Source organism: Carlito syrichta, unplaced genomic scaffold (assembly GCF_000164805.1).
Source record: "Carlito syrichta isolate Samal-C Ts95f unplaced genomic scaffold, Tarsius_syrichta-2.0.1 Scaffold308855, whole genome shotgun sequence".
Taxonomy (NCBI): domain Eukaryota; kingdom Metazoa; phylum Chordata; class Mammalia; order Primates; family Tarsiidae; genus Carlito; species Carlito syrichta.
Window position 1 is genome coordinate 1 of NW_007252951.1, and position 24,275 is coordinate 24,275.

General features: G+C 37.5%; 1 protein-coding gene across 1 annotated transcript in view; it reads left to right on the forward strand.

Annotated features, from left to right (window-relative positions):
* Positions 1-1,838: 1,838 nt before the first annotated feature.
* The window catches only part of LOC103268612 (disintegrin and metalloproteinase domain-containing protein 22), a gene marked incomplete at its 5' end in the record, with an annotated part of 217,672 nt that continues 195,235 nt past the window's right edge, over positions 1,839-24,275 (forward strand). The window contains one exon of the mRNA XM_021716649.1: positions 1,839-1,915. Coding sequence (XP_021572324.1) covers positions 1,839-1,915 — 77 coding nt within the window. The remainder of the gene's footprint in view (positions 1,916-24,275) is intronic.

Sequence of the window (24,275 nt, forward strand, 5' to 3'; positions counted from 1 at the left end):
AGGATTGACAGTGGTGGGAAACTATGGGGGGGGAGGGGAAGGGAGGTGGGATTAATGGTAGTAAATATCTGTCTGGGGATGGGGAGACACCCCTTATCATCAAGGGTGCCTGAACAAAACATATTTATATGCCTAACCCTTAACTGTACCCCACAATACCAAAATAAAAAATATTGATTAATTAAAAAAAAAAAAAAGGAGGAACTTAACCAAAGTCTTGAAGGATAGGTAGGACCATATCTGGGAAACAGCTTTGGTGAAGGGTCTGGTTCAGAAAGGGACTCAGTCAAAGTAGTGAATACAGGTCACAGAAAATGTTGGAATGAATATAGCTTTTGGATGAAAGAGTAGGGGTAAGATGTGAGTGGGTGCTTGGGAACTAGAGAGGTGGTTTGTATTTGATTCTGTAGAAAACGTGGGGCTTATATATGGGGTTTTGGTAAGGAGTCAACTTTAGAAAGATAGGGAGGCATATGATCAGTGACAGAGGTGGAAATAAAGACTAAGATGTGGCTCCAAGAACAAATGAAGAAGAAAAAAAAAAAAAAGGAAAAGAAAAGAACAAATGAAGTTTGGTTGGGCCTGGGTGTTAGCTGGGAAGAGTTAGGAGTTAGGGTTGAATGGTTAGTGAGGCTGACAGGTTTCCCGGTAGTTCTTCATCTTTGGGATTTTATGAGGGTTGAAATATGTTAGTAACTGAGTTATGACATTCTCTTACTTCCACTTCTTTCATAGATTGTTACAACAGAAGAATTATCCTTTCCCCAAAGCTTCATTATTATTACTCAAGCTCTCCCCTTTCACCTAACCTTGCAGTTCACTGTGTGTGAAATCCCAGGGATGGTTTATGCCCATAGCATTCTATGATGTTCCTTCCTGTGATGTGCTTGTTCTCAAGGAACACAGCATTGTTGTTCACAGACTATGTGCAGTTGCTCAGATGGTTTTTATCTCTACAATAATGTTTGTTGTTTTTTTTTCCTCATTGTAGGAATTATACATGCTTACTTGGATACTATAGAAATATACAAACGAAAATTTCAATAATTCATAGTCTTACTGTTTGGATATGGCTATTGATGGTATTTGAGGAGTCAAATGGAACGGACAGTTTTGCTTCCACCTTTCTTTTTAGTTAATGCACATGATTATTACATATCCTAGTATTAATATTATTGTTAACACTAATTTTTTTGTGATTCTCTCCAGAAGTTCCTAGGAGAGCATGGAAAATAGTGATATATATATTTTTAATCCTAGAAATTTTTGATAGGTGGTATTTCCCATAGATATGCAGAGATTCAGTTTTGCTTTTAGAAAGATGTGGAAGCCTCTATGAAATTAGGTTTGGTAAATTAGAACTGAAATATTATTTTTAGAGTACATATTTGAGATACATGTTAAAGTTTTTTTTAGAGGTTTAGGTATCTTTTTTGTAAATAGATCATATTCATCATATTATTTTACTCTTGAATTTAGCATATTTAATCTTTTTTTCTTTTTGAATGTTCAAAGCTTAATTTTAAAGGGACTGATTATTTAATATAGAAAAAGATGAATGAAATGCAGTATTCTTGGAATTGAAATGTTTAACAACTTGAGATGACCCAGAAAAGCACTTGTTCTCCTTCATTGGGTGGTAATTTACTTCGGATTGGTGAATGCTTGGCTTCTAAGGAGGTGCAAATTTTACTTTAATATATTTTCATGTATTCTCCTTGTGGAATTGATTTTTTCACTTATGATACTGTAAATCTTCTAGAATAATCATATGAAACACTTGTTGTCTGATTGCTCTGGCTGAGTAATAAATGCCTTTTATCTGTTTGGTATTGTAGTTGACTCACATTGACCGGGCAAGCTTCCAGGTTGATGCCTTTGGAACATCATTCATTCTTGATGTCGTGCTAAACCAGTAAGTGTTGAGCTGCACTTTTGTCACATACACATTGAATTCACTTTCTTATCCTTCTGAGAAGTTCTTACTGTATTTTACTTCATCTTCCCATACCTGTTAAATACTACATTTACAATTATACCTTTTGGTTATAAATTATAAAGTCTGACAGATAATAAGAGATAGATATTCATTAGAAATTGAACAGCTGTAACAGATTTAAGAATATAAAACGAAGGGCAAGAGTCACTCCAGAATTTTGCATAACAATATATGTGTACTAAGTTTCCTATGAATAACTATAAATTGTAAAAATAATGCTCTGGATACTGAAGCATCTCTCTTAAGAATAGCAGGAAAGAATAAGTTTTACCTTTTGATTAATGATTCAGATGACTGACTGCATGATATGTGATGCGAAATAATGAGATTTAAGGTACAGGGATTATTCTGCAAATACAGTATAATTTTGGAAATAGTCATTTGTCTACCTAGAATTTTGAGTTTGGAAAGATTTTTGATAAATCACTGGATTTCATCTCTTGTGTTTGTGTAAATGTAGTGTTTAATAAATCTGGTTAGTTATCTGTTCACTTTTTTTTTTTTTTTTTTAGAAAACTCTTCTATCCCATTTCTTATGGGAAAGTGGGAGAGATCAGGGTTCTGCTAAGCCCATGTTTCTGAACTGGGCAGCAATAGGCCATCGTTTGGCTGGATACATCCATACAACAGTTCAGGAAGAAAGATTGAGGCCAGAAGGTTAGATGAAATGACTGGCAGAATTTGAGTTGTCTATGCTGAGGAACCAGCTAGATGGAAGATAACTGCCAGTTAGTTTTCAAAAGGATGTAAGAGGCAGGATTTAAGACTGTGTTATCTGGCTGAATAGATAACTAGTAGCCACTTATGTCTGCTTAAGTTTAAATTATTTAATTTAAATAAAATTAAAAGTTCTGTTTCTCAGTTGCATTAGCCACATTTCAAATATTCTGTAACCCTCTCTGCCCTCACGCTCCCATCCAGCCTACTACTTGTCCTCCTTTTCTGCTTCATTTAAAAAATGATAGTCATTGTTACTTAATATATGGATTGACTCATATGACATCGCCTTTTTTGTAGGTCAAAAAGTTTGACTGCCTGCATTGACATCCAATACGTGAGGCTGTAATTATTTATTTTGTTTGCTGTCTTTTCTTCTCACTAGAAAGTAAGCTCCTTTAGGGCAGATATTTTCTTTCCTTTACTACTGTATCCTTAGCACAGCATAGAAGCTAGATTCCAAGCTGGGAGGCCATATTGATACAGAAACCAGAGAATAGGATTAACCAGGAGAAATGAGATGAGTTGACCAGATGAGAAAAACCAAAACAGCAAAAAGGAAAAAGAAAATAAATGTTTGGTACTAGCTTCTAAGCTAAGCATGTATATCTAAGTGTGATTTGGAAAGTCAGGTTCCTAGGTCTCTATTTAAATGACTCTTGTCCATCCTCTTTTAAATCATTGTTCCTGTTAGATAGTCCCCTGTGTTTTCTGGTCCCTGGCATTTGTAATTCCTTGACGTTCATTACTCAAAGAAAGGATGTCCATTCTGTCCAAACTGTTTCACTTCCTTTGAAGACATCTGAGTCTGTTCCTGAAGGAGAAACACATATGGCCATACTTATCAGACCATGAAACTTAGAATAGTGGGAGTGAGGTAGAATTTATTTTGCAATTTTGGCAGAAGCCTCTATTGGGCATTTTTATTTTTATTTCAATGAAAATTTTACGTTACATAAAGTATGAAGTATAAAATAATAGCATAAATGGAGGTTTCCTGGCTGAGAAACATGCAGTGTGCTCATTTTTGTTTTTACCTGGGAACTATATTAAACATGGTGGCAGGTGACTACTTCTTTATGCTGTAAAAACTACAATGATGTGGTACAAAATATTTAATCTTATTATTATGCAGAATGTTTTTATTTCATAATTTTAATTTGTATATTGTCTTGTAGTTCTGTTGGTTAAGGAGCAGGAAGGTGAAAAATTGAATATGCTTTTTAAATGCTTTTTTCTTATGAAGCAATTATGGGGCTGTAGAATATGTAGAATTTAGTTTTAACTGGAGAAAAATTAAATAAGTCAATATGGAGCTGGATTCCAGTTGTACATTGGATCCAGTAATGTGTATTTTTGGATCGGAAGGGATGGGAAAGTATCATTACATAATATTCTTTTTAATATTCAGTAAACAAAATGACCTATAATTAGATTATATACAGGAAGCAGATAAAAATATGGAAAGGTTAAAAATGAAAAAAGCACAGCCAATTTCTGTTTTGTCAAAGTTATGAAGGAAAGGGTGGGAAGCAGTTTTTTCTCATGAGGTCATAGTTGTGAAATTTCATTCTTAAGGCAGATGTATTTTTTTTTTTTTTTTGAGTTGGAGTCTCACTCTGTCGCCCAGACTGGAGTGCAGTGGCCGCTCCTGGCCACCGCAGCCTCGACCTGATGGGCTCCCGCGATCCTTCCGCCTCAGCCTTCCGAGTAGCCGGCATGCGCTACCACACCCGGTTGATTTTTTGATTTATTGCAGAGATGAGGTCTCGCTGCCCAGGCGGGTCTCGAAACCTTGGGCTCAGGCAATTCACTGACCTCAGCCTCCCAAAGGTGCGGGATTACTGGTTGAGCCACCGAACCCGGCTAGGACAGATGTATTAATAAAACCATACATATGGCCCAGACACACTAGTCCTGAGGCCACTTTGGATCTTTCCAGAGATCATCAACGGGTATTGCGTTATACTTTTTTGTGAAACATTTCTCAGAAAGAGTAGGCTCAATAAAGACATTTAACTCTATTAGCTGAGCAATTCAGGGCAAGTTTTTTCTTATGAATCTCTCTCCTGTTCTTCAAGAAATGGGTAAACTTCCAGCAATGCAAGAATATTGGAAAAAAATTTCCTTTCAATGTTATTCCTTGATCCTTTTACAAGTGACTTGACAAAAACCACACACTCATCCCACAAAGAAGCAAACACTGCATGTCAATTGTGGTTGGTTTTTTAATGATGTGAAATATATAATATAATTAGAAAGAAGCCATCTTGTATAGCCTACTTTTTTTGAAAGAATTCTCTTATAGAGCTCTCAGATCTTGGATGATCCAACTCCTAAAATTTGAGTGTATTTTACTGATATTTTAATGAGTTGGACTCTCACTCTGTCACTCGGGCTGGAGTGCAGTGGCACGATTGTAACTTACCATAGCCTCTAACTTCTGGGCTGAGGCGATCCTCCAGCCTCAGCCTCCTGAGTAGCTGGGACTACAGGTGTGTATCTGGTGAATGTTTTAATCTTTTGTAGAGAAGAGATCTCACAAAGCCTGGTCTCAGACTTCTAGACTCAAGCTATCCTCCTGCCTAGGCTGGTCTCAAACTTCTACACTCAAGCTATCATCCTGCCTTGGCCTCCCAAAGTGCTAGGATTATAGGTGTGAGCCACCTTGCTGGTCAGATTTCCATCTTCTTCTTATTTCAATAAAAACAAAATGGTTCTTCTCACTTTAAGATCCTTACAGCAGTTTCTTTCTTCCTATTTAGCAGTAAGAGAATGGGAGGACAACTAAACACTCAATTGTGACAGATGTCAACAGACAGGGTTGCCCATGCAGAGTGGGAGGTGGCGTGGACATGGGAGAGAGAGTGAGGGAGAAGTAGGAACAAGATGAGAAAAGAAACACCCAATTTCTGCTCAAATTTAGTGTCTTGTCTTCTCTCATTTAGGGGAATCATATCTTGATTGGTCACCTCTTGCTTCCTTTATGCTGAGGCTGCTGAATTTGTAGAGGAGGTAGGAATCACAGTGGGTTAAAGACAGGGTATGATTCAACTGGAATTGAAAGTTAGCTCTGGAAGAGTCTCATGTACTTAATGGTGCTCTGTTTACAGTGTGATTGATGATGATGATGATAAAAATAAGTGATGAGGATAAGAATATAATTTTAAAAATTATTTTATTTTAAAAATGTGGGGTACAAATTAGGGTTAGGTACATACGTGGTCATTGTACAGGTAAAGTGTGGGTACTCTTATTGATGTTATGTGCTCCCCCAGCTGTGTTGCACTACTGCCAATCCCTTTCTTATAGTATTATGATAAATGTCCAAGGTCCGCTTATGAGTGAGTACATGTGGTACTCACATCGTTGTTTCTGTGAGTATTATAGACTTGAATTCCATCCAGGTTGCTGCAAAGTTCATAATTTTGTTTTTCTTTATGGCTGCATAATATTCCATTGTGTAAATGTACCACATTTTCTTTATCCAGTCCACTTTCGGTAGGCAGCACGATTGGGTCCATGTTTTTGCTATTGTGAATAATGCTGCAATAAACATGCATGTGCAGGTATCTTTATTATGGAATGATTTGAGTTCCTCTGGGTATATTACCAGCGGGGGATTGCTGGGTTGTATGGAAGGTCAATTTTCAGATTTTTTAGAAATCGCTACAGAGGTTGTACTAGTTTACATTTCCACCAACAGTGTAGAAGTAATCCCTTTTCCTCACATCCTCTCCAGCATGTTGATTTTTGAGTTATTGATGATGGTCATCCTGACTGGAGTTAGGTGGTATCTCAGTGTGGTTTTAATTTGCATTTCTTTGATGATTAATAAGGCTGAGCACTTTTTCATGTATCTATTGGCTGTTCGTATGACTTTGGGAAGTGTCTATTCATATCTTTTGCCCATTTTTTAATAGAATTGTTCATTTTTTTCCCTTTTGGCATGTTTGAGTTCCTTGTAGATCCTGGATGTTAGGCCTTTGTCAGATTTACAGTTGGCAAATATTTTTTCCCATTCCGTGGGCTGTCTTCTCACTCTCTTGATAGTTTCTTTTGCTTTGCATAAGGTTTTTGGTTTGATGAAGTCCCACTTGTCTATCTTATCATTTATGGGCCTTTGCTTTTGGAGAATTAATCAGGATTGTTTGCCTATTCCAATTTCCATAAGGGTATTACCTACAATTTTTTCCTAGGATTCTTATAGTTTGAGGTTTTTACATTAAGGTCTTTGATCCATTTAGAGCTGATTTTTGTGTATGGTGATAGGTAGGGATCCTGTTTCGGTCTTCTGCATGTGGTCAGTCAGTTTTCAAAGCAACATTTACTGAATAGGTTCTCCTCTGCCTAGTGGTTGTTGGTGGAGGCTTTGTTGAAGATAACTTGGTTGAGAAATTGAGGTTTTGCTTCCAGAGTCTCTATCCTGTTCCATTGGTCTATATACCTGTTCTTATACCAATACCACACTGTTTTGATTAATGTAGTTTTATAGCAAAGTTTGAAGTCTGGAAGTGTGTTACCTCCTGCTTTGTTTCTTTTACTAAGGATTATTTTGGCTATTCATGGTCTTTTATGTTTCCATATGAATTTCTGTATTGTTATTTCTAGGTCTGAGGAGAATGACGTTGGTAATTTAATGGGTATTGTGTTAAATTTGTAAATTGCTTTTGGTAGGCTGGACATCTTAACAATGTTAATTCTTCCAATCCATGAACATGGAATATTTTTTCATTTGTTTGTGTCTTCTTGGATTTCTTTGAGCAGTGCTTTGTAGTTTTCATTGTAAAGGTCTTTTACTTCTTTGGTTAGGAAGATGCCAAGGTATTTCATTTTTTTGTGTGACTGTTGTGAATGGGTTATACTTTTTATTTGGGGTTCTGTCTGTTTATTGTTGGTATATAGGAATGTGACTGTCTTTGCACATTTATTTTATACCCTGAGACTTTGCCAAAGTCCTTTATCAGTGCAAGGAGGTTTTTGAAAGATTCTCTTGGGTTTTTAAGGTATAGGATCATGTCATCCACAAAGAGGAATGAGTTAAGTTTCTCTTTTCCTATTTGGATACACTTGATTTCCTTCTCTTGTCTAATCGCTTTAGCTAGGACTTCCAACACAATGTTCAACAGGAAGGGTGAGAGTGGGTAGCCTTGTCTTGTTCCGGTTTTCAGGTGAAATGTTTCCAATTTGTTCTTTCAGCAATATGTTGGCTGTGGGTTTATCATAGATGGGTCTTACTATTTTGAAGTATGTTCCATTTATGTCTAGGTGTTCAAGGGTTTTTATCAACAAGGGATGCTGGATTTTATCAAAAGCTTTTTCTGCATCTAATGATATACTGATTGCTATTTTTATATCTGCCGATGTATTTAATTATGTTTATGGGGTTGTGAATGTTTAACCAGTCCTACATCCTGGGAATGAAGCCTACTTGGTCATGGTGAATGATTTTTGAGATGAGTTGTTGGATCTGGTTTGCTAGAATCTTGTTGAGAATTTTTGCATCTATGTTTATTAAGGTTATTGGCTTGTAGTTTTCTTTCTTTGTTGAATCTTTGCCTGGTTTGGTATCAATGTGATGTTAGCTTCATAAGATGATTTGGGAAGAGTTTCATCTTTCTCAATTGTCTGGAATACTTTCAATAGGATTGGTATTAGCTCCTCCTTGTATGTTTTATAGAATTTTCTGCTGGAAAACCATCTGGTCCAGAGCTTTATTTTGTGGGTAGTTTTCTTATGACGAAGTCCATTTCCTGGATTGTTATTGGTCAATTTAGGTTCTCTATTTCTTCTTGTTTCAGCCTGGGGAAGTTGTGTGCTGTCAGAAAGTCCTCCATTTCACTTAGGTTTTCAAGTTTGTTTCCATACAAGTGTACATAGTAATCTCTGATAATCTTTTGTATTTCTTCAGGGTCAGTTGTGATTTCGTCCTTTGCATTTCTGATTGTGTTTATTTGAACTTTTTCTCTCCTTTTCTTGTTTAGTCATGCTAAGGGTCCATCAATCTTGTTTATCCTCTCAAAGAACCAGCTTTTTGTTTCGTTGACTTTTTTCTATGATATTTTTGTCTTCTGTATCCTGTACTTGACTTTTATTTTGGTGATCTGGATTCTCTTCTGCTGAAGTTAGGGTTTTAGTGGTCTTATTTTTCCAATGCCCTTAGGTGACTTGTTAGGCTGTTAACTTGTGATCCTACCATTTTCTTCATGTGTTTCTAGAGGTATGAATTCCCTTTTAGCACTACTTTCATGGCATCCCAGAGGTTTTGGTAAGATGTTTCTTCATTTTCATATTTTCCAGGAATCTTTTAATTTATTCTTTGATTTCCATGTTGATCCAGGAGTTGTTAAAGCATCATGCTGTCCATGTCTTTGTGGGTTTTGGGGGAACCTTGTTGGTGTTGATATTTATTTTTATTCCACTGTTTTCTCAGAAGGTGCATGACAGTATTTCGATCTTATGAAATTTGTTTATACTTGATTAATGGTCAAGGATGTGGTCGCTCTTGGAGTACATTCCATGAGGTGATGAGTAGAATGTATATTCTATGGTTGTTTGGTGTAGTGTTCTGTAGGTATCTTTTAGGTTCATTTGATCAGGTGTCAAGTTGAGGTTCTGGATCTGCCTTGATGATCTATCTAGGGTTGATATTGGGGTATTAAAGTCCCCAGCTATAATAGTGTTTTGGTCAATATCTTTTTAAAGCTTTCTTTATAAAAGCTTTTTCTCCTGTGTTTGTGCAAATATGTTTAGGGTGAATATTTCTTGTTGATGAATCAAACCTTTTTTTTTTTTTTGAGTTGGAGTCTCACTCGGTCATCCAGACTGGAGTGCAGTGGCCGCTCCCAGCCACCACAGCCTTGCCTACTGGGCTCCGGCAATCCTTCCACCTCAGCCTTCCGAGTAGCCGGAATTACAGGCATGCGCTACCATGCTCGACTGATTTTTTTGATTTATTGTAGAGATGAGGTCTCGCTACCCAGGCGGATCTCGAACCCGCGGTCTCAGGCAATCCACTCACCTCAGCCTCCCAAAGGCACGGGATTACAGGCTGAGTCACCGAGCCCGGCGAATCAAACCTTTTATCCTTATGTAGTATCTGTCTGTATCTTTTACATTTTTGATAACATAAAGGTTATTTTGTCTCATATTAAGATTGTGACTCCTGCTTTCTTTTATATTCTGTTCACCTGAAAATTTGTTTTCCATTCTTTAACTTTGAGTCTTCGTTGGATAAAGCCTCTGGACTAGTTCAATTTTTGGAGCCAGGTTGGAGCAGGGGAGCTATGTTACTCCCTTGCAGATTTGAGATTTGAATGAGGTGTGTTAGGGGCTGCTAAGATTCAAAAGTGATCACAAGGATTATAATTAAATGATGATGTTATATGATGATAAAAGAATAACAATAGAGCTGTCACTGTTATTACTAACTGTAACTAGAGATCTTGCTGTTCTACTAAACTCACTGTGGTGGATTTTTGTTTGTGTAAACATTTAATACAAAATTATTATATAGAAGACAAATCTTTGTTGAATGGTTTGCAATCCTTATCTTCATTTCATATATGTATACACACATACAAAGATACACATATATAAAGAGACATATACACACACACATATACATACACACACACACATACATATGAATTTTTAAACCCCTATAAGTGCTGAGAACTCTTCTAGACCCTGAGAACTCAGAAGAAACAAGAAAATAAGGGCTTCATTCTTTCACTCTTAGGGAATTTGTATCTAGTCAGAGAGATTAACAACGGACATGTTAAATAATGTAATTTTGGAGGTAGAGTGTCAGTGCCTTTAATAGAGAGTGCCTGGTATGAGGATGAGAATAGCACATTTGAGCAGTGGTTGTCGGAGACAGACCATTTCTAAGGAGGTGATATTTGAAAGTAAGGGGCCCCCATGCACAGGGAACAGAAAGGGTTAGATCCCTGAGATGAGAATAAGCTTAGCAGGTTTGAGAGACTGAAAGGTGGCTTAAGAAGCTGGAACAGGGCAAGCCAAGAGAGTTACTAGATATTGATTTGTGTTGCACCTTAGTGAACTTTTTTATTATTGCCAGTGGCTCTACATTGTTTCTCTTGGGTTTGACAATAACATTTTAGTCTGAAAATAACCTGAATGACAAATCATGAGAGTTTTTCTTTTCTTTTCAAAGTGATACTTCTTGTTACTATTTCCCACTTTAATGCTTTTTCTAAAAGTTTCTGAATTGTATAATTTGGTGATAATAGTATTTTTGTCTTGATTCTGTAGTATTAGGAATATCTCTAGTATTCACTATTAAGTAGAATGTTGATTATTGATTTGTGAGAGCTGGACTTTATCATGCTAAAGATGTATCCTATATCTTATTTATTATTTTTCTAAAGGAATGGGTATTAGATTTTGTTATTATTATTATTATTTTGAGTCAGAATTTCAATTCTGTCATCCAAGCTAGAGTGCAGTGACATGATCACAGACCTCACTGCAGCTTTGACCTCCTGGACTCAGACAATCCTTCAACTTCAGCCTTCTGAGTAGTAGGGACTACAGACGTGCATCAACATGCCTGGCTAATTTTTTTAATTTTTCAAAGAGACAAGGTTTTGCTATGTTGCTTAGACCAGTCTTGAACTCCTGGGCACAAGCAGTCCTTCCACCTTGACCTCCCAAAGTGCTGGGATTACAGGTGGGAGCTACCGCGCCTGGCCAAGACTTTATTGAAAGCCTTTCTAGTCGATCAAAGTTAACATATGCATTTTTTAATTTGACCTCTTATTGTGATTTATTATATTAGTATTTTCTATTATTAAAAATTACTCTTCACTGCAGAGAATAAACTCTACTTTCATATGTTGGATAATTCATCGTTGTGTCCTACATGTGGCTAACCTTTGTAGCTGTGACTTATAAAATGGAATTACAATTCCTGTTTTTTTTAGTTGGAGTCTCACTTCGTCACTCAGGCTGGAGTGCAGTGGCATGCTCACAGCCACCCCAACGTGGACCTGCTGGGCTCCAGTGATCCTTCTGCCTCAGCCTTTCAAGTAGTTGGAACTACAGGCACATGCTACCGTGCCTGGCTAATTTTTTGATTTATTGTAGAGATGAGGTCTCCCTGTGTTGCCCAGGTTGGTCTCAAACCTGTGGGCTCAGGCAGTCCTCTTGCTTTGGCCTCCCAAAGTGCTGGGATTACGGGCTTGAGCCACCGCATCTGGCCTTGTTTTTTTGGGGGGTTAAGGTCTCACTCTGTTGCCCAGGCTAGAGTATGGTGGCATGATCATGGCGATTGTAGCCTTGACCTGCTGGGCTCAGGGGAATCTTCCACCTTAGCCTCCCAAGTAGCTGGGGTTATAGGCATGAGCTACCACGCCTGGCTAATTTTTTGATTTATTATATAGACAGGGTCTCCCTATGTTGCCCAGGCTGGTCTCAAACTCCTGGGCTCAGGCCATCCTCTTACTGTGATCTCCCAAAGTGCTGGGATTACAGGCATGAGCCACCTTGTCTGTTCACAATTCCTGTTTTTTTAATCTCAATGATTATAACAAAAGCCCCTGCTGACCTTCCTGCTATATATTACCTCTATCCCCAAGTGTTTTCCTTGACTATTTCCGAAATTTGTTTTCTAGTCTTTTATCTTACCACTACATTTCTGCCCCTGATCGATCCCCTGAAGTGACCCTCATGACAGCTGCTCTGCTGGGCACAGTTGCCCTTCACCAGTGATGGCTGTTAACATTTGCCAGACTGGTTACTTCAAGAACTCACAAACCCAAACCCAAACCCAAACCCATCCACCTTCTGGTTTGTGTCACTGAGAGCACAAAGATATATCCTCTGCTCGGAGCCAGGCAGAGGAAAGGGCAACTCCTTTCTTTCCCTGGTTCAAGGCACCTTACATTCTTTCTCAGGGTGAAAAGCAGTGGGGACATCCACTCCAGAAAGTGAACTTGGACCCTACTCTAAGAGTTATGATCTGACTCCTACATCAGGACAGTACCTTTCCCAAAGTATGGCTTACTCAACTTTAAGAGATACTCAACTTTAAGTGTCACTGGCCTATAGCCCAGACCACCAAATACATTTTGGGTCAGTCTTTCTTCTATTGTGAGGTGAAGAATGGATCAGATTATACAACCTTCCTGCTTTACTCTCTGATTAATGGCAAGGACAGACAGTAGCTTTTAGGAAAGGGGAAAACTCATAAACAGCACACTTGGAGAAGCACAACTTTGCAACTAACATTTTGAAGCAGATTGCAGGTGCTTTTTTCTGCTGGTTCAAGCTTTCCCAAGGATTTGGAGAACTCTGAGGATTTAACTAGGGATTTGCCTCCAAAAAAAGTGAGGGCTGCCCAGTTGCAAATTCTAGTTTCTACTGTAGAATGCTGCAACTGATTGTATTTTAAGGCAGTTTCTGGCTTAAAATATTAAGATTCAGTTTCTCCAGGTACCCCACTACTAACTGTAGAAATACATTTACTGTTATATTATTTAGAGCTTTTGCATCTACAATAACGGAGATTAGTATTAGTCTTTTTTTGTATCAGAGTTAAAAAGCTGCATGAAATGAATTTTTTTACTTACAAAAAATTCCCTAAACATAGCCTTGTGTAGTATATCAAATATATATGTGTGTGTATATATATGTGTGTGTATGTATATATATATATATTTTTCTCATATATATAATTTAAAACACATATATACATACTGGTTCAAGTGGTAACATGCTCTCACAAATCAGTTATTAACATTCTACTTCACATGAGTGCTAGAGATATTCCTATTACCAAAAGAACCAAGACAAAAATGCTATTATCACCAAGTAATATTGTTCAGAACTAAATGTACATGTGTTTTATATATATATTTAAATATATACTTTATATACATATTATTTTAATGTTTAAAAGTCCTTATCTTTACCCTGACTAGTCCTGGGAACTTTTAAAGATATAAATCTTTGATAAATAATTTTTTAAATGATTATTGATGTTATTCAGATTTTCTACTTTTTAGCCCAATTTTGAGAAATTGTATTTTTACAAGGAATTGTCCACATCATGGAGTGTTTTACCCCCTTATCCATGTGTGTACTTTAAAAAAATTTTTTTTGAAAATTTCCCTTGTTCCTGTTGTTATATCTTTTTTCTAATCACTACTTTTATTTCTGGTTGTCTTATTAAATATCACCTGAAATATAACATATAGACTTTTAGGAACATATTTATTTCATAAAGTAAAATACTTTTACTTTTTAAGACAATTTTATTTATATGTCACAAAATTCACCCATTTCAACTGCATAATCCAGAGACTTTATAACTTTACTAAGTGATACAACAATCACTATAAGTAAGTTTAAAGCACTTTTCATTTCTCCTTTATCCCCAGCCCCAGACAATCACTTATCTACTTTCTGTCTTTATAAATTTGTCTTTTCTGGACATTTCTTATAAAGGAAATCATACAACATATGTTCCTGTGTCTAGCTTTTTTCACTTGGCATGTTTTGGAGTTCATCTGTGATGCAGCATGTATCAGTTGTTCTTTCCTTTTTAATTAGTGAATATTGTTTCATTGTATTGGTACATCATACTGTGTTTATGCATTTGCCTAGTGATAGGCATTTAGGTTTTTTCCAATTTTTGGCTATTATGAATAATTTTGCTATGGACATTCACATACAAGTCTTTGTGTGCATATGTGTTTTCATTTCTCTTGGATACATACTTATAAGTGGAATGGTTGGGTCATAGGGTAGTTTAATACTAAACTGTTTTCTGAAGTGGACTTTTGATTTTTTAATGGTGTGATAACAGCTGTTTTTCTAAAATTTAATTTTGTAGGAGGGATGTTGTTGAGTGTAAATAGTTACTAAAGCTTTGGGTTTTCAGTTTCATGTCCATTGCAAGTCTGGAAAGAGTTCTCATACTTCTCATGGCTATGATCTTATGATTTTGATTTATAATAAAACTCTACCTTTAAAATCTATTTTGAACTTTTGAAACTTTTTAAGGGGTAACATTCTACCATTGGTGGAATACCCCAAGGAACTTTATGTAGATCTCACTTTTTTTATGCCTTAACTGAAGTATATTTCATTTCCAGTTGTATGTTCCAAGTTGAAAAGTGGTAGTTTTAAATTGTGAATACCAAAATTAGACTTTTAGAGGTCCTCTCACAGGCAGAAAGTCTCCTGGGCTCAGCCCAGGGTGGCCTTGGTTATTAGTGGGACAACCTTTGGCTACAAATCCTGGAGCAAACGGGAAGTGGACTGAAAGGCACTGGAGGGTCCATGGATATGTCTGGCACAGAACTGAAGAATGATCCCAGAAGGGACCAACACTAAAGCCAAAACCCGGGAAATTGTTTCTGAAGGGGCATCTGGAGGAATCGAAGAGCCAACAGGAACCCAGGGCTGGAGCCTCTTGTGGTATTCAGAAGGCCAATTTTATGGTTGGGAAGGATACTGTGCAAGGCATGAGTTGAATTTTTTATAAGGATGGATCAGAGTTGACCAGAGTGGAGTCAGGCCCCTATACACCTGCATATTTCTGGTCTATTTACACTTTCTGCGTTCTCATTTGTTTTTAAAAATACAACCTTAGAGCAGACACATTGTCTTTCATATAATTGCTTAATATGACTTCAAGATGTATTTGGCATTACCTGTTCTTTTCCTTTAATAGAAAAATCTGGAGATTTTAGCACTCTTACAAGCATATTATTTAAATTATAAATACAATAATTGCAGAATTATTTAACAGAACCAAAACTATTTATGGTCCTTAGTTTTTCAAGGAAATACCATATAAATGCAATTTTTATACTTGAAATGATTGCTGTATATTTTTGTTACAGATCTATTAGATGAGTTTAATATGTAACACTTTTAATGTGAAACAATGAAACATGTAATATAATTAAATGTTTTTGCATAATGGGCATAGAAACTTTTAAAGCTTGATTAGGAGACATGTTGATGATTAACACATCAGAGCTCCCTGCTATTTTTCTCCCAGGTGTCAAATTATTGAACTCTGTTAAATTATCTAGTAGAGGTAGCAGTACAGCTCAACCATGGGGAACTTTGCTAAGTACAGAAAATTGGGTTCTCAGACATATTTAATATAATTTGATTTTTTGATATGGCTGTTAAAATACCAGGTGAGCAGAATCTTTCCAAAGTAAAAGATCCAATATGAGTCATTGGAAACTTGTTCTGTAATAGTTATATTTGCTTTATACTAAAGACTTTTAGAGTGAGGTATAAGGTGCGTGCTTACCCTGGGTGATGCAATCTGCACAGAGCTGACTTGTTGCTCTTATGTCTCTGAAATTTTTCTCTCTCTCTCTCTCTCTCTCTCTCTATATATATATATATATATATATATATATATGAGTCTGTTACTGCACACTATATATATATGAGTCTGTTACTGCACACTTTGAGTATTTGTATGTTTTCTTGTGATCACCCTGCTGGCATATCTTCTTAGGCCAATGAGACCTGGTGTGGCAGATGGTACTGAATGCCCTTGTCCCTTGAGCATTAACTATAACCTTTCTCAAAGAGGGAGTGTGGCTACCTTATTTTCAGCTGACTTTTTTTTTTTGAGTTGGAGTCTCACTCTGTCGCCCAGGCTGGACCTGCTGGGCTCCAGCTATCCTTCCGTCTCAGACTTCCAAGTAGCTGGATCTACAGGCACCTGCTACCATGCCCAGCTAATTTTTGGATTTATTGTAGAGATGAGGTCTCACCATGTTGCCCAGGCGGGTTGTGAACTCGTGGGCTCAGGCAGTCCTCTTACCTCAGCTTCCCAAAGTGCTGGGATTACAAGTCAGCTGACTTTTATTTTGCTTAAAATTGAACAGTTTTGACCTATATTGCTGTTGAAGTGATAATACTGATATTCTACAAAAAACAAAACAAAACAAAGAAAGATTAATGTCCCAGTTATGAAAATGAAAGCTTTAGAGAGACTCAAGGTTCTTCTTGAAAACTGGTAGAGGATAAGGATCAACTTGAACTTTCTTTGAGGAAATGGTTCCAGAAGATAGAATAAGAATCTACAAGCAACAAGGGGTGGCATCATGGTCCTTTGTTAACAAGGGTGTCCTACACATTGTTGTAGCATGTTAACTTGGTCACTGTCATATGGACAGTACCTGGGAGGACTTATAGCTAAGTGACAGGTATGAAGCTATGAGATTTTGCAGAGGAAGGCACTGTGATGCACCTCTGTGAGGAGTGTGTTATAGCAACCCCGTGTGGGACTCATTTGTTAGTGCATTCCCGTTTGCTAGCTCACATCCCTGGCTCTCAGGTGTAAAAAGTTAGAAACTTGTCTCATAGTAGGATACATGTTAAGTTAATGTTTTTTTAATTTAATTTTAATTTTTATTTTTGATTTGGAGTCTCACTCTGTCACCCAGGCTGGAGTACAGTGGCTGCTCCCGGCCACCGCAGCCTCGATCTGCTGGGCTCCGGCGATCCTTCCGCCTCAGCCTTCCAAGCAGCCGGAATTACAGGCGCGCGCTACCACGCCTGGCTAATTTTTTTGATTTATTGTAGAGATGAGGTCTCGCCTGCCCAGGCGGGTCTCGAACCCGCGGGCTCAGGCAATCCACTCACCTCAGCCTTCCAAAGGCGCGGGATTACAGGCTGAGCTACTGAGCCCGGCTTAAGTTAATGTTTTATGAATGTGTGCATATTTTGTTTTAAAAAATCTTGAGACGATTTAATGCAATAATTACCTTATCTTAACTTCATCTGTATCCAATCCAGAGATGTTGGAGAGGTAGGGACAGTAGAGACTTTAGGATTCTTCTTCACCCTCCCTTGCTCTTTTCTCTTACCCTGGTTCTCAGGGGGCTTCAAGTATCCTTTTCAGTACTGGTAGATGCAGCAGGGAGGCCTCTTAAATTCACAAACACACATATCCCTCTCCAGTAGACATGGTAAAATAACTCTGCTACAGGCAACTTCCCTTAAATCTTTGTCTTAGAGAATTAGCTTCCCACTGTATTCTTTTATGTATGTATTTATTTAAAATTTTTATTTTAAAGATGTGAGGTACAATTCAGGGATAGGTATACAAATGGTCACTGTATAGGCAAAATTTGGGTTTCACTTTGGTCCCCACTTCACCTGGCTTGAGATCAGGTACCCTTATTGATGATGTATGCTTCCCTCACCCCCTGGAAGTTTCTCACTACTACCAATCCCTTTCTTACAGTACTATAGTAAATGTTTAGGGTCTACTTATGAGTGAGAACATGTGGTACTTTGTTTCTGTGATACATTACTGAGTATTAGAGACTCTAAGTCTATCCAAGTTGCTGTGAAGTTCATAATTTTGTTTTTCTTTATGGCTGCATAATATTCCATCATGTATGTACCACTTTAAAAAAATCCAGTCCACTTTCAATGGGCAGCATAGTTGGTACCATATTTTTGCTATTGTGAATAATGCTGCAATAAACTTGCATGTGCAGGTATCCTTTTCACAGAGTGATTTGAGTTCCTCTGGGTATATTCCCAGAAGGGAGATTGCTGGGTTGTATGGAAGGTTGATTTTTAGATCTTTTAAGAATCACTGCACTGTTTTCCATGGAGGTTGTACTAGTTTGCATTTCCACCAAGAGTGTAGAAGTGTTCCCTTTTCCCCACATCCTCCTCTCCAGCATCTGTTGTTTTTTAGTTATTGATGATGGCTGTCCTGACTGAAGTTAGGTGGTATCCCAGTGTGGTTTTTGTTTGTTTTTGTTTTTTTCTTGAATCAGTGTCTTACTCTGTCGGCCAGACTGGAGTGCAGTGGCACGCTCATGGCCACCCCAGTATCGATCTGCTGGGCTCAGGTGATCCTTCTGTCTCAGCCTTCCCAGTAGTTGCAACTACAGGTGCATGCTACTATGCCAGGCTAATTTTTTTGACATATTATAGAGACAAGGTCTTATCAAGTTGCCCAGGCTGTTCTTGAACCCCTGGGCTCAGGAAATCCTCTCGCCTTGGCCTCCCAAAGTGCTGAGATTACAGGCTTCAGCCACCTTGCCCAGCCTTAATGTGGTTTTAGTTTGCATTTCTTTGATGATTAGTGAGGCTGAGCATTTTCATGTATCTGTTGGTTGCTCATATATCTTCTTTTGAGAATGTCTATTCATATCTTTTGCTCACTTTCTAATAGGGCTGTTTTTTTTTTCTTTTTTCTTTTCAGCATATTTGAGTTTCTTATAGATGCTAGATGTTAGGCCTTTGTTGGATATGCATTTGACAAATACTTTTTTCCCATTCTGAGGGCTGTCTCCCCGCTCTCTTGATGGTTTCTTTTGCTTTGCAGAAGCTTTTCAGTTTAATGAGGTCTCACTTGTCTATCTTATCTCTTATGGCATGGGCACTTGGGGTTTTGAACAGGAATTGGTTGCCAATTCCAATTTCCATAAGAGTGTCTCCTGCATTTTCTAGGGTTCTTATAGTTTGAGGTTTTAAGTTTAGGTCTTTGATCCATTTAGAGTTGATTTTTGTGTATGGTGGTAGGTAAGGATCCTGTTTTACTCTTCTGCATGTGGTCAGCCAGTTTTCCCATCACCATTTGCTAAATAAGTTCTCCAACCCACTGTCTTCTTTTAAAAGAGAAGCTGTAGTTGCAGAAACAAAAATGGAAGATTTTTCCTAAAAAATTGGTGTATTGTGTTTTCTCCATTAATATCCCCAAGAAATAATTAGCAAATGAATGGTTAATTCTGCTGTTTGCTTTTGCTTTATTTCTAGGGTCTAAAATTAAAAATAGTCAAGCCTTATGCTTTAATCATAGATGCTTCCACATAAAAGTTTAAGTTTGGTTCTTAAAGGTGAAATATAAGATATAGGATATTAGAATAAACTTAGGATATGCCATCATGCTTTCATTTTTGAACAGAGTCTTTAATTGAAACATACTTCCCTCCCTCCCTCCCTCCTTCCCTCCCTTCCTCCTTTCTTTCTCTGTCTCTCGTCTTTTATGAAAACCTCACTCTGTAGTCCAGACTGGAGTGCAGGGGCATGATCATAGCTACTGCAGCCTTGACTGTTGGGTCCAGGCGGAAAGATCCTTCCTCCTCAGCATTAGGACTACAAGTTGCTGGGACTACAGGCACATGCCACCAGGCCCAGCTGATTTTTATATTTATTGTAGAGATGAGGTCTCACCATGTTGCCCAGGCATGACCCAAATGTCTGGGCTCAGGCAGTCCTCTCGCCTCAGCCTTACAAAGTGTTGGGATTATGGACATGAGCCAACGTACCCAGCCAAAAACTTTATTTATTAGATAAAAACTGGCTATGATAAGTTTTGGTATGTATGGGATAGAAACAGATGGAAAGTTTAAATAACTGATTTTTATCCTGACTCATTTTTGCCAAGAGATTAACAAAAGGAAAATATAAAGAAAGCTAATATAAATAATTTAAATTAGTTGAAGTAACATCTACCATATAGTCAGAGGACTGTATAGACTGAGCCTAATCTTTCACACATTTTATATTTGTAGCATGGTACAGTCATAATTTCTATTCATAACTATTGACCTGGAACACCCTATGATCCTGAAATAGCTTCAGAAACAAAAATAAAACATTAGGCTATTTTGTGTACAAGTATGTTTTTATTGTATTCATAGACAGTATTTTTTGATATTTAAATTTTGTGGCTAAATTATTGTATGCCATTTATTTTTATTTATTTATGTTTTTAACAGATAGGGTCTTACTATGTTGCCCAGACTGGAGTGCAGTGGCTGTTCACAGACATGATCATCTGGCACTAAAGCGTGGAACTCCTGGACTCAAGTGATCTTTCCATATATAGTATTAACACTTATAACATGCTATATCCAGATTAATAGAAAACTACTGACATTTACTTTTCTTTGCTACTATTATCAAATCATTGTCAGAGATAATATGTAATTAAACAAAAATGAACTCTTGGATGGGTGCAGTGGCTCATGCCTTTAATTCTAGTACTTTGGGAGACTGAGATGGGGGATTACTTGAGCCCAGGAATTTCAGACCCAGCCTAGGTGACATAGTGGGACCTTGTCACTATAAAATAATCAGAAAATTATCCAGGCATGATGGTAAGTACCTAGAGTCCCAGCTACTTGGAAGGATGAGGCGGGAAATTCCTTGAGCCCAGGATTTCAAGGCTGCAGTGAGCTGTGATTATGTCCCTGCACCCCAGCATGGACAACAGAATGAGACTTGACTCAATAAATAAATAAAATAAAAAATGAACTCTTTATATCCTATTTAATGTATTAGTGCTGATTATTTCTTGAGTAAATAACTTGAAGCTTCAAAGAATCAGAAGAGTATTTGTTTAATACTACCAGCTCATTTGTTCATTTATTTGATCATTCATTTATTCACTCACTCATCTATCCATCTGTCAAGTGCTTATAGAGCACTTACCACATGCTGTACACTGTTGGGTTTTGGGGTTAGAAATATGAAAAGATAAGGTCCCTCCCTGTTCTCAAGGACATGACAGCTTAGACTGGGCAGAAATGCAAACAGCCATGGTTCAGTGTGTAAAGGGACATAACAGAGGTGTGGGCTGGTGGCAGTGGGAGTACGACAGAACTTTATTGAACAGAAGTATATCATCTGTTGGAGATATTTACTGTTAACTTTCCTGTAGACACAATCTTTATTTGCTAGTTCTATATTTTGACTGATTAAAACTCTCATTTGTTTTAAATACTTTTGAAATATTGAAGTATAACATACACATAAAGTAGTGTAATAACAAATATGAACAGTTTAAACATAATCATAAAGAGAACACCTGTATAATCCTCCCCAGGTAAAGAATATTCCCAGTATTCCACACACCAGCAGTATATTTTCTCCCTTCCTCACTGTTAGAAACAACCACCCTGACTTCTGTGATAATCATTTCAATTTTCTTTATAGTTTTTATCACCTATATATATCCATCCCCAAACACAAAGGCATATCTTTATCTTTTAAAAAATTTGAACTTGTGGTATATCTTTATCTTCTAAAAAACTTGAACTTGTTGGACTTGTGGATTTTTATTTATGCAGGATTTACATTCAATCACAGTCATTATTCTTTGTGATGCTCAAATTGTCCTAAAGTTGGCTTGTAGGATCCCTTTTGCTTCCAGTGCCCTTTGACATGACTCCATTAATTTTTAAGTGCTTCTTTGCATTCTGGGGCAGCAAGACAGCCTTCTTACTTTCTGGGACAACCAGGTTTTTTTACTTAAGACTTAATTTCTAGTTCTTTATAGTGACTAGTTTATAGACTGATCCTTGTCTTCATTTTGTTATTTCAATATATCATCTTTATCTTAACTTGTTACATTAAAAGTCAAAGATGGATAGCTACCCCTATTTCTTATTTTTAATCACATTTTGAACCAACACATGAATCAATGACAAAAGCATTTCAATTCTTTGACTTTTAGAAGATTGCCTTGCACATATTAATTAAATTGAGTGAAATGTAAGATCTAAGATATAGCACCTTTTAGAATGCAGTGTCAGATAACCATAAATGAGGTTTGAGGTGATAATCAGGACTTTAAAGAGACATTAAAATTTTAAGAGAGTAAGTTCTTACTATCCCTAAGATTGACACAGTCTTGAAACCCGCTAGTGAAATACTTAATGTCTTTTTTTCTCACAACCAAAAGACAGAGATATGTAAACCCTAATCAGATTCAATTCAGATCAGAGAAGTGATCTTTATAGCCAGGTGTGGTGGTTCTTGCCTTTAACCCCAGCACTTTGGGAGGCAGAGACAAGAGGACTGCATAAGCTCAGGGGTCTGAAACCAACCTGGGCAATATGGCAAGACCTTGTCTCTACAATAAATTAAAACAAAACAGAAAAATGAGCTGGACATGGTGGTGTGCACCTGTGGTCCTGGCTACTTGAAAGGCTGAGGTGGAAGAATTGCCTGGGCCCAGCAAGTTGAGGCTGTGGTAGCCTTGAGTATGCTACTGCAGCGTGGACAACAGAGTGAGATGCTGACTTAAAAACAAAAGAGAGAAGTGATCGCTGTGTTCAAGCCACTCTTAACCATGTAGAAGAAATGGATATTCATTCAGTGATCTATAGTGCAAGATGATACAAACTATTATTTTAGCGATACATTAGCCTAGGCGAAGAATAAGCAGTCTTGCCTGGTAAAGGGCTTCTGATAAAAGTCATAGTAGCTTTTTTTTTTTTCTGGATTTTATCTGTGTGAGATTCTGCTATGGCAGGGTTATCTAAAGCAGTGGGAAGAGACAAAATTATGATATGGTGTTATGAAAGAGCCCCTGAGGAGAATCATTTAAAGTTTGGACTGGGAGACCAAGATGCCTTCTTAAGCTGAGGCCTAAAAGAGGTCTTGAATGCTATACTAATGACTGTGAACTTTGGTAATGGAGGACTGTCACAGAGTTTTAAAGTGAGTTAAAATCAGTACTGTGTTCAGAAAAATAACTTTGATAGTGTTATGGAAGTTTGATTAATCATGAAAAGAAACACTGAGTATATTTTAAACTATTTCATAAGAAGCTTGCTTTGAGTAGTGGTTTTGATTCTCAAAATAATTTCTGATTTACACAGATATTATTAGTTTCCAAGTCTACTAAAAGTAGTGATTTTACTTATTCATATTATTTTTTGCTTAGTCATACATTATTTTCCTATAGCACATTTTGATAATACTTTGGGCTGAAAGTAACAGAAAAGTCTGACCAAAATGTTCTTTAAAAAAAAGGAGATTTGGTCAGACTTGGTGGCTCAGCCTGTAATCTCAGCACTTTGGGAGGCCGAGGCAAGTGGATTGCCTGAGCCCGCGGGTTCGAGATCCACCCAGGCAACTTGGCGAGACTTCGTCTCTACAATAAACCAAAACTTAGCCGGGCATGGTAGTGCGCACCTGTAGTTCCGGCTACTTGGAAGACTGGGGTTTCGGAAGGATTGCCGGAGTCTAGCAGGTTGAGGCTGTGGTGGCCAGGAGCATGCCACTGCACTCCAGTCTGGGTGACAGAATGAGACTCCAACTCAAAAAAAAAAAAAAAAAAGAGGGAGAGATTCATTATCTCATGTAAAGAGGCTGGGCAGTTCCACATGTGGTTCTAGCTGTGCTGCTTTGTCAGTCTTGGGTATAGAAAGACAAAAAGGCCACCTCTTCCTCTATCTCACTGTAGGGGACCAGGGAACATTTCTACCAAAACTTGGGAGGTCTTGTTGGACAGAACTGGGTCAAATCACCTCCTAAACCAATCCTTGATATAGGGAAAGGTACCTCTGTGGTTAGTTGATACTGATCAGGATCACCCTGGAGCTGGGTGAGTTCACCTTTCCCTGAGTCATATGGGAAAAGAGGGGATCTCTGACCAGTTCAGGATTCTGTTAGCTAGTGGCATATGGGGTAGATTTTGGAGAGATAGCCAACAAAGTCTTCCAAAGGGAGTATAAATAAAGGTGACCTTCATAGAATAAATAGACTTGGGTGCTATTATAATACTACTGCTGAGTTT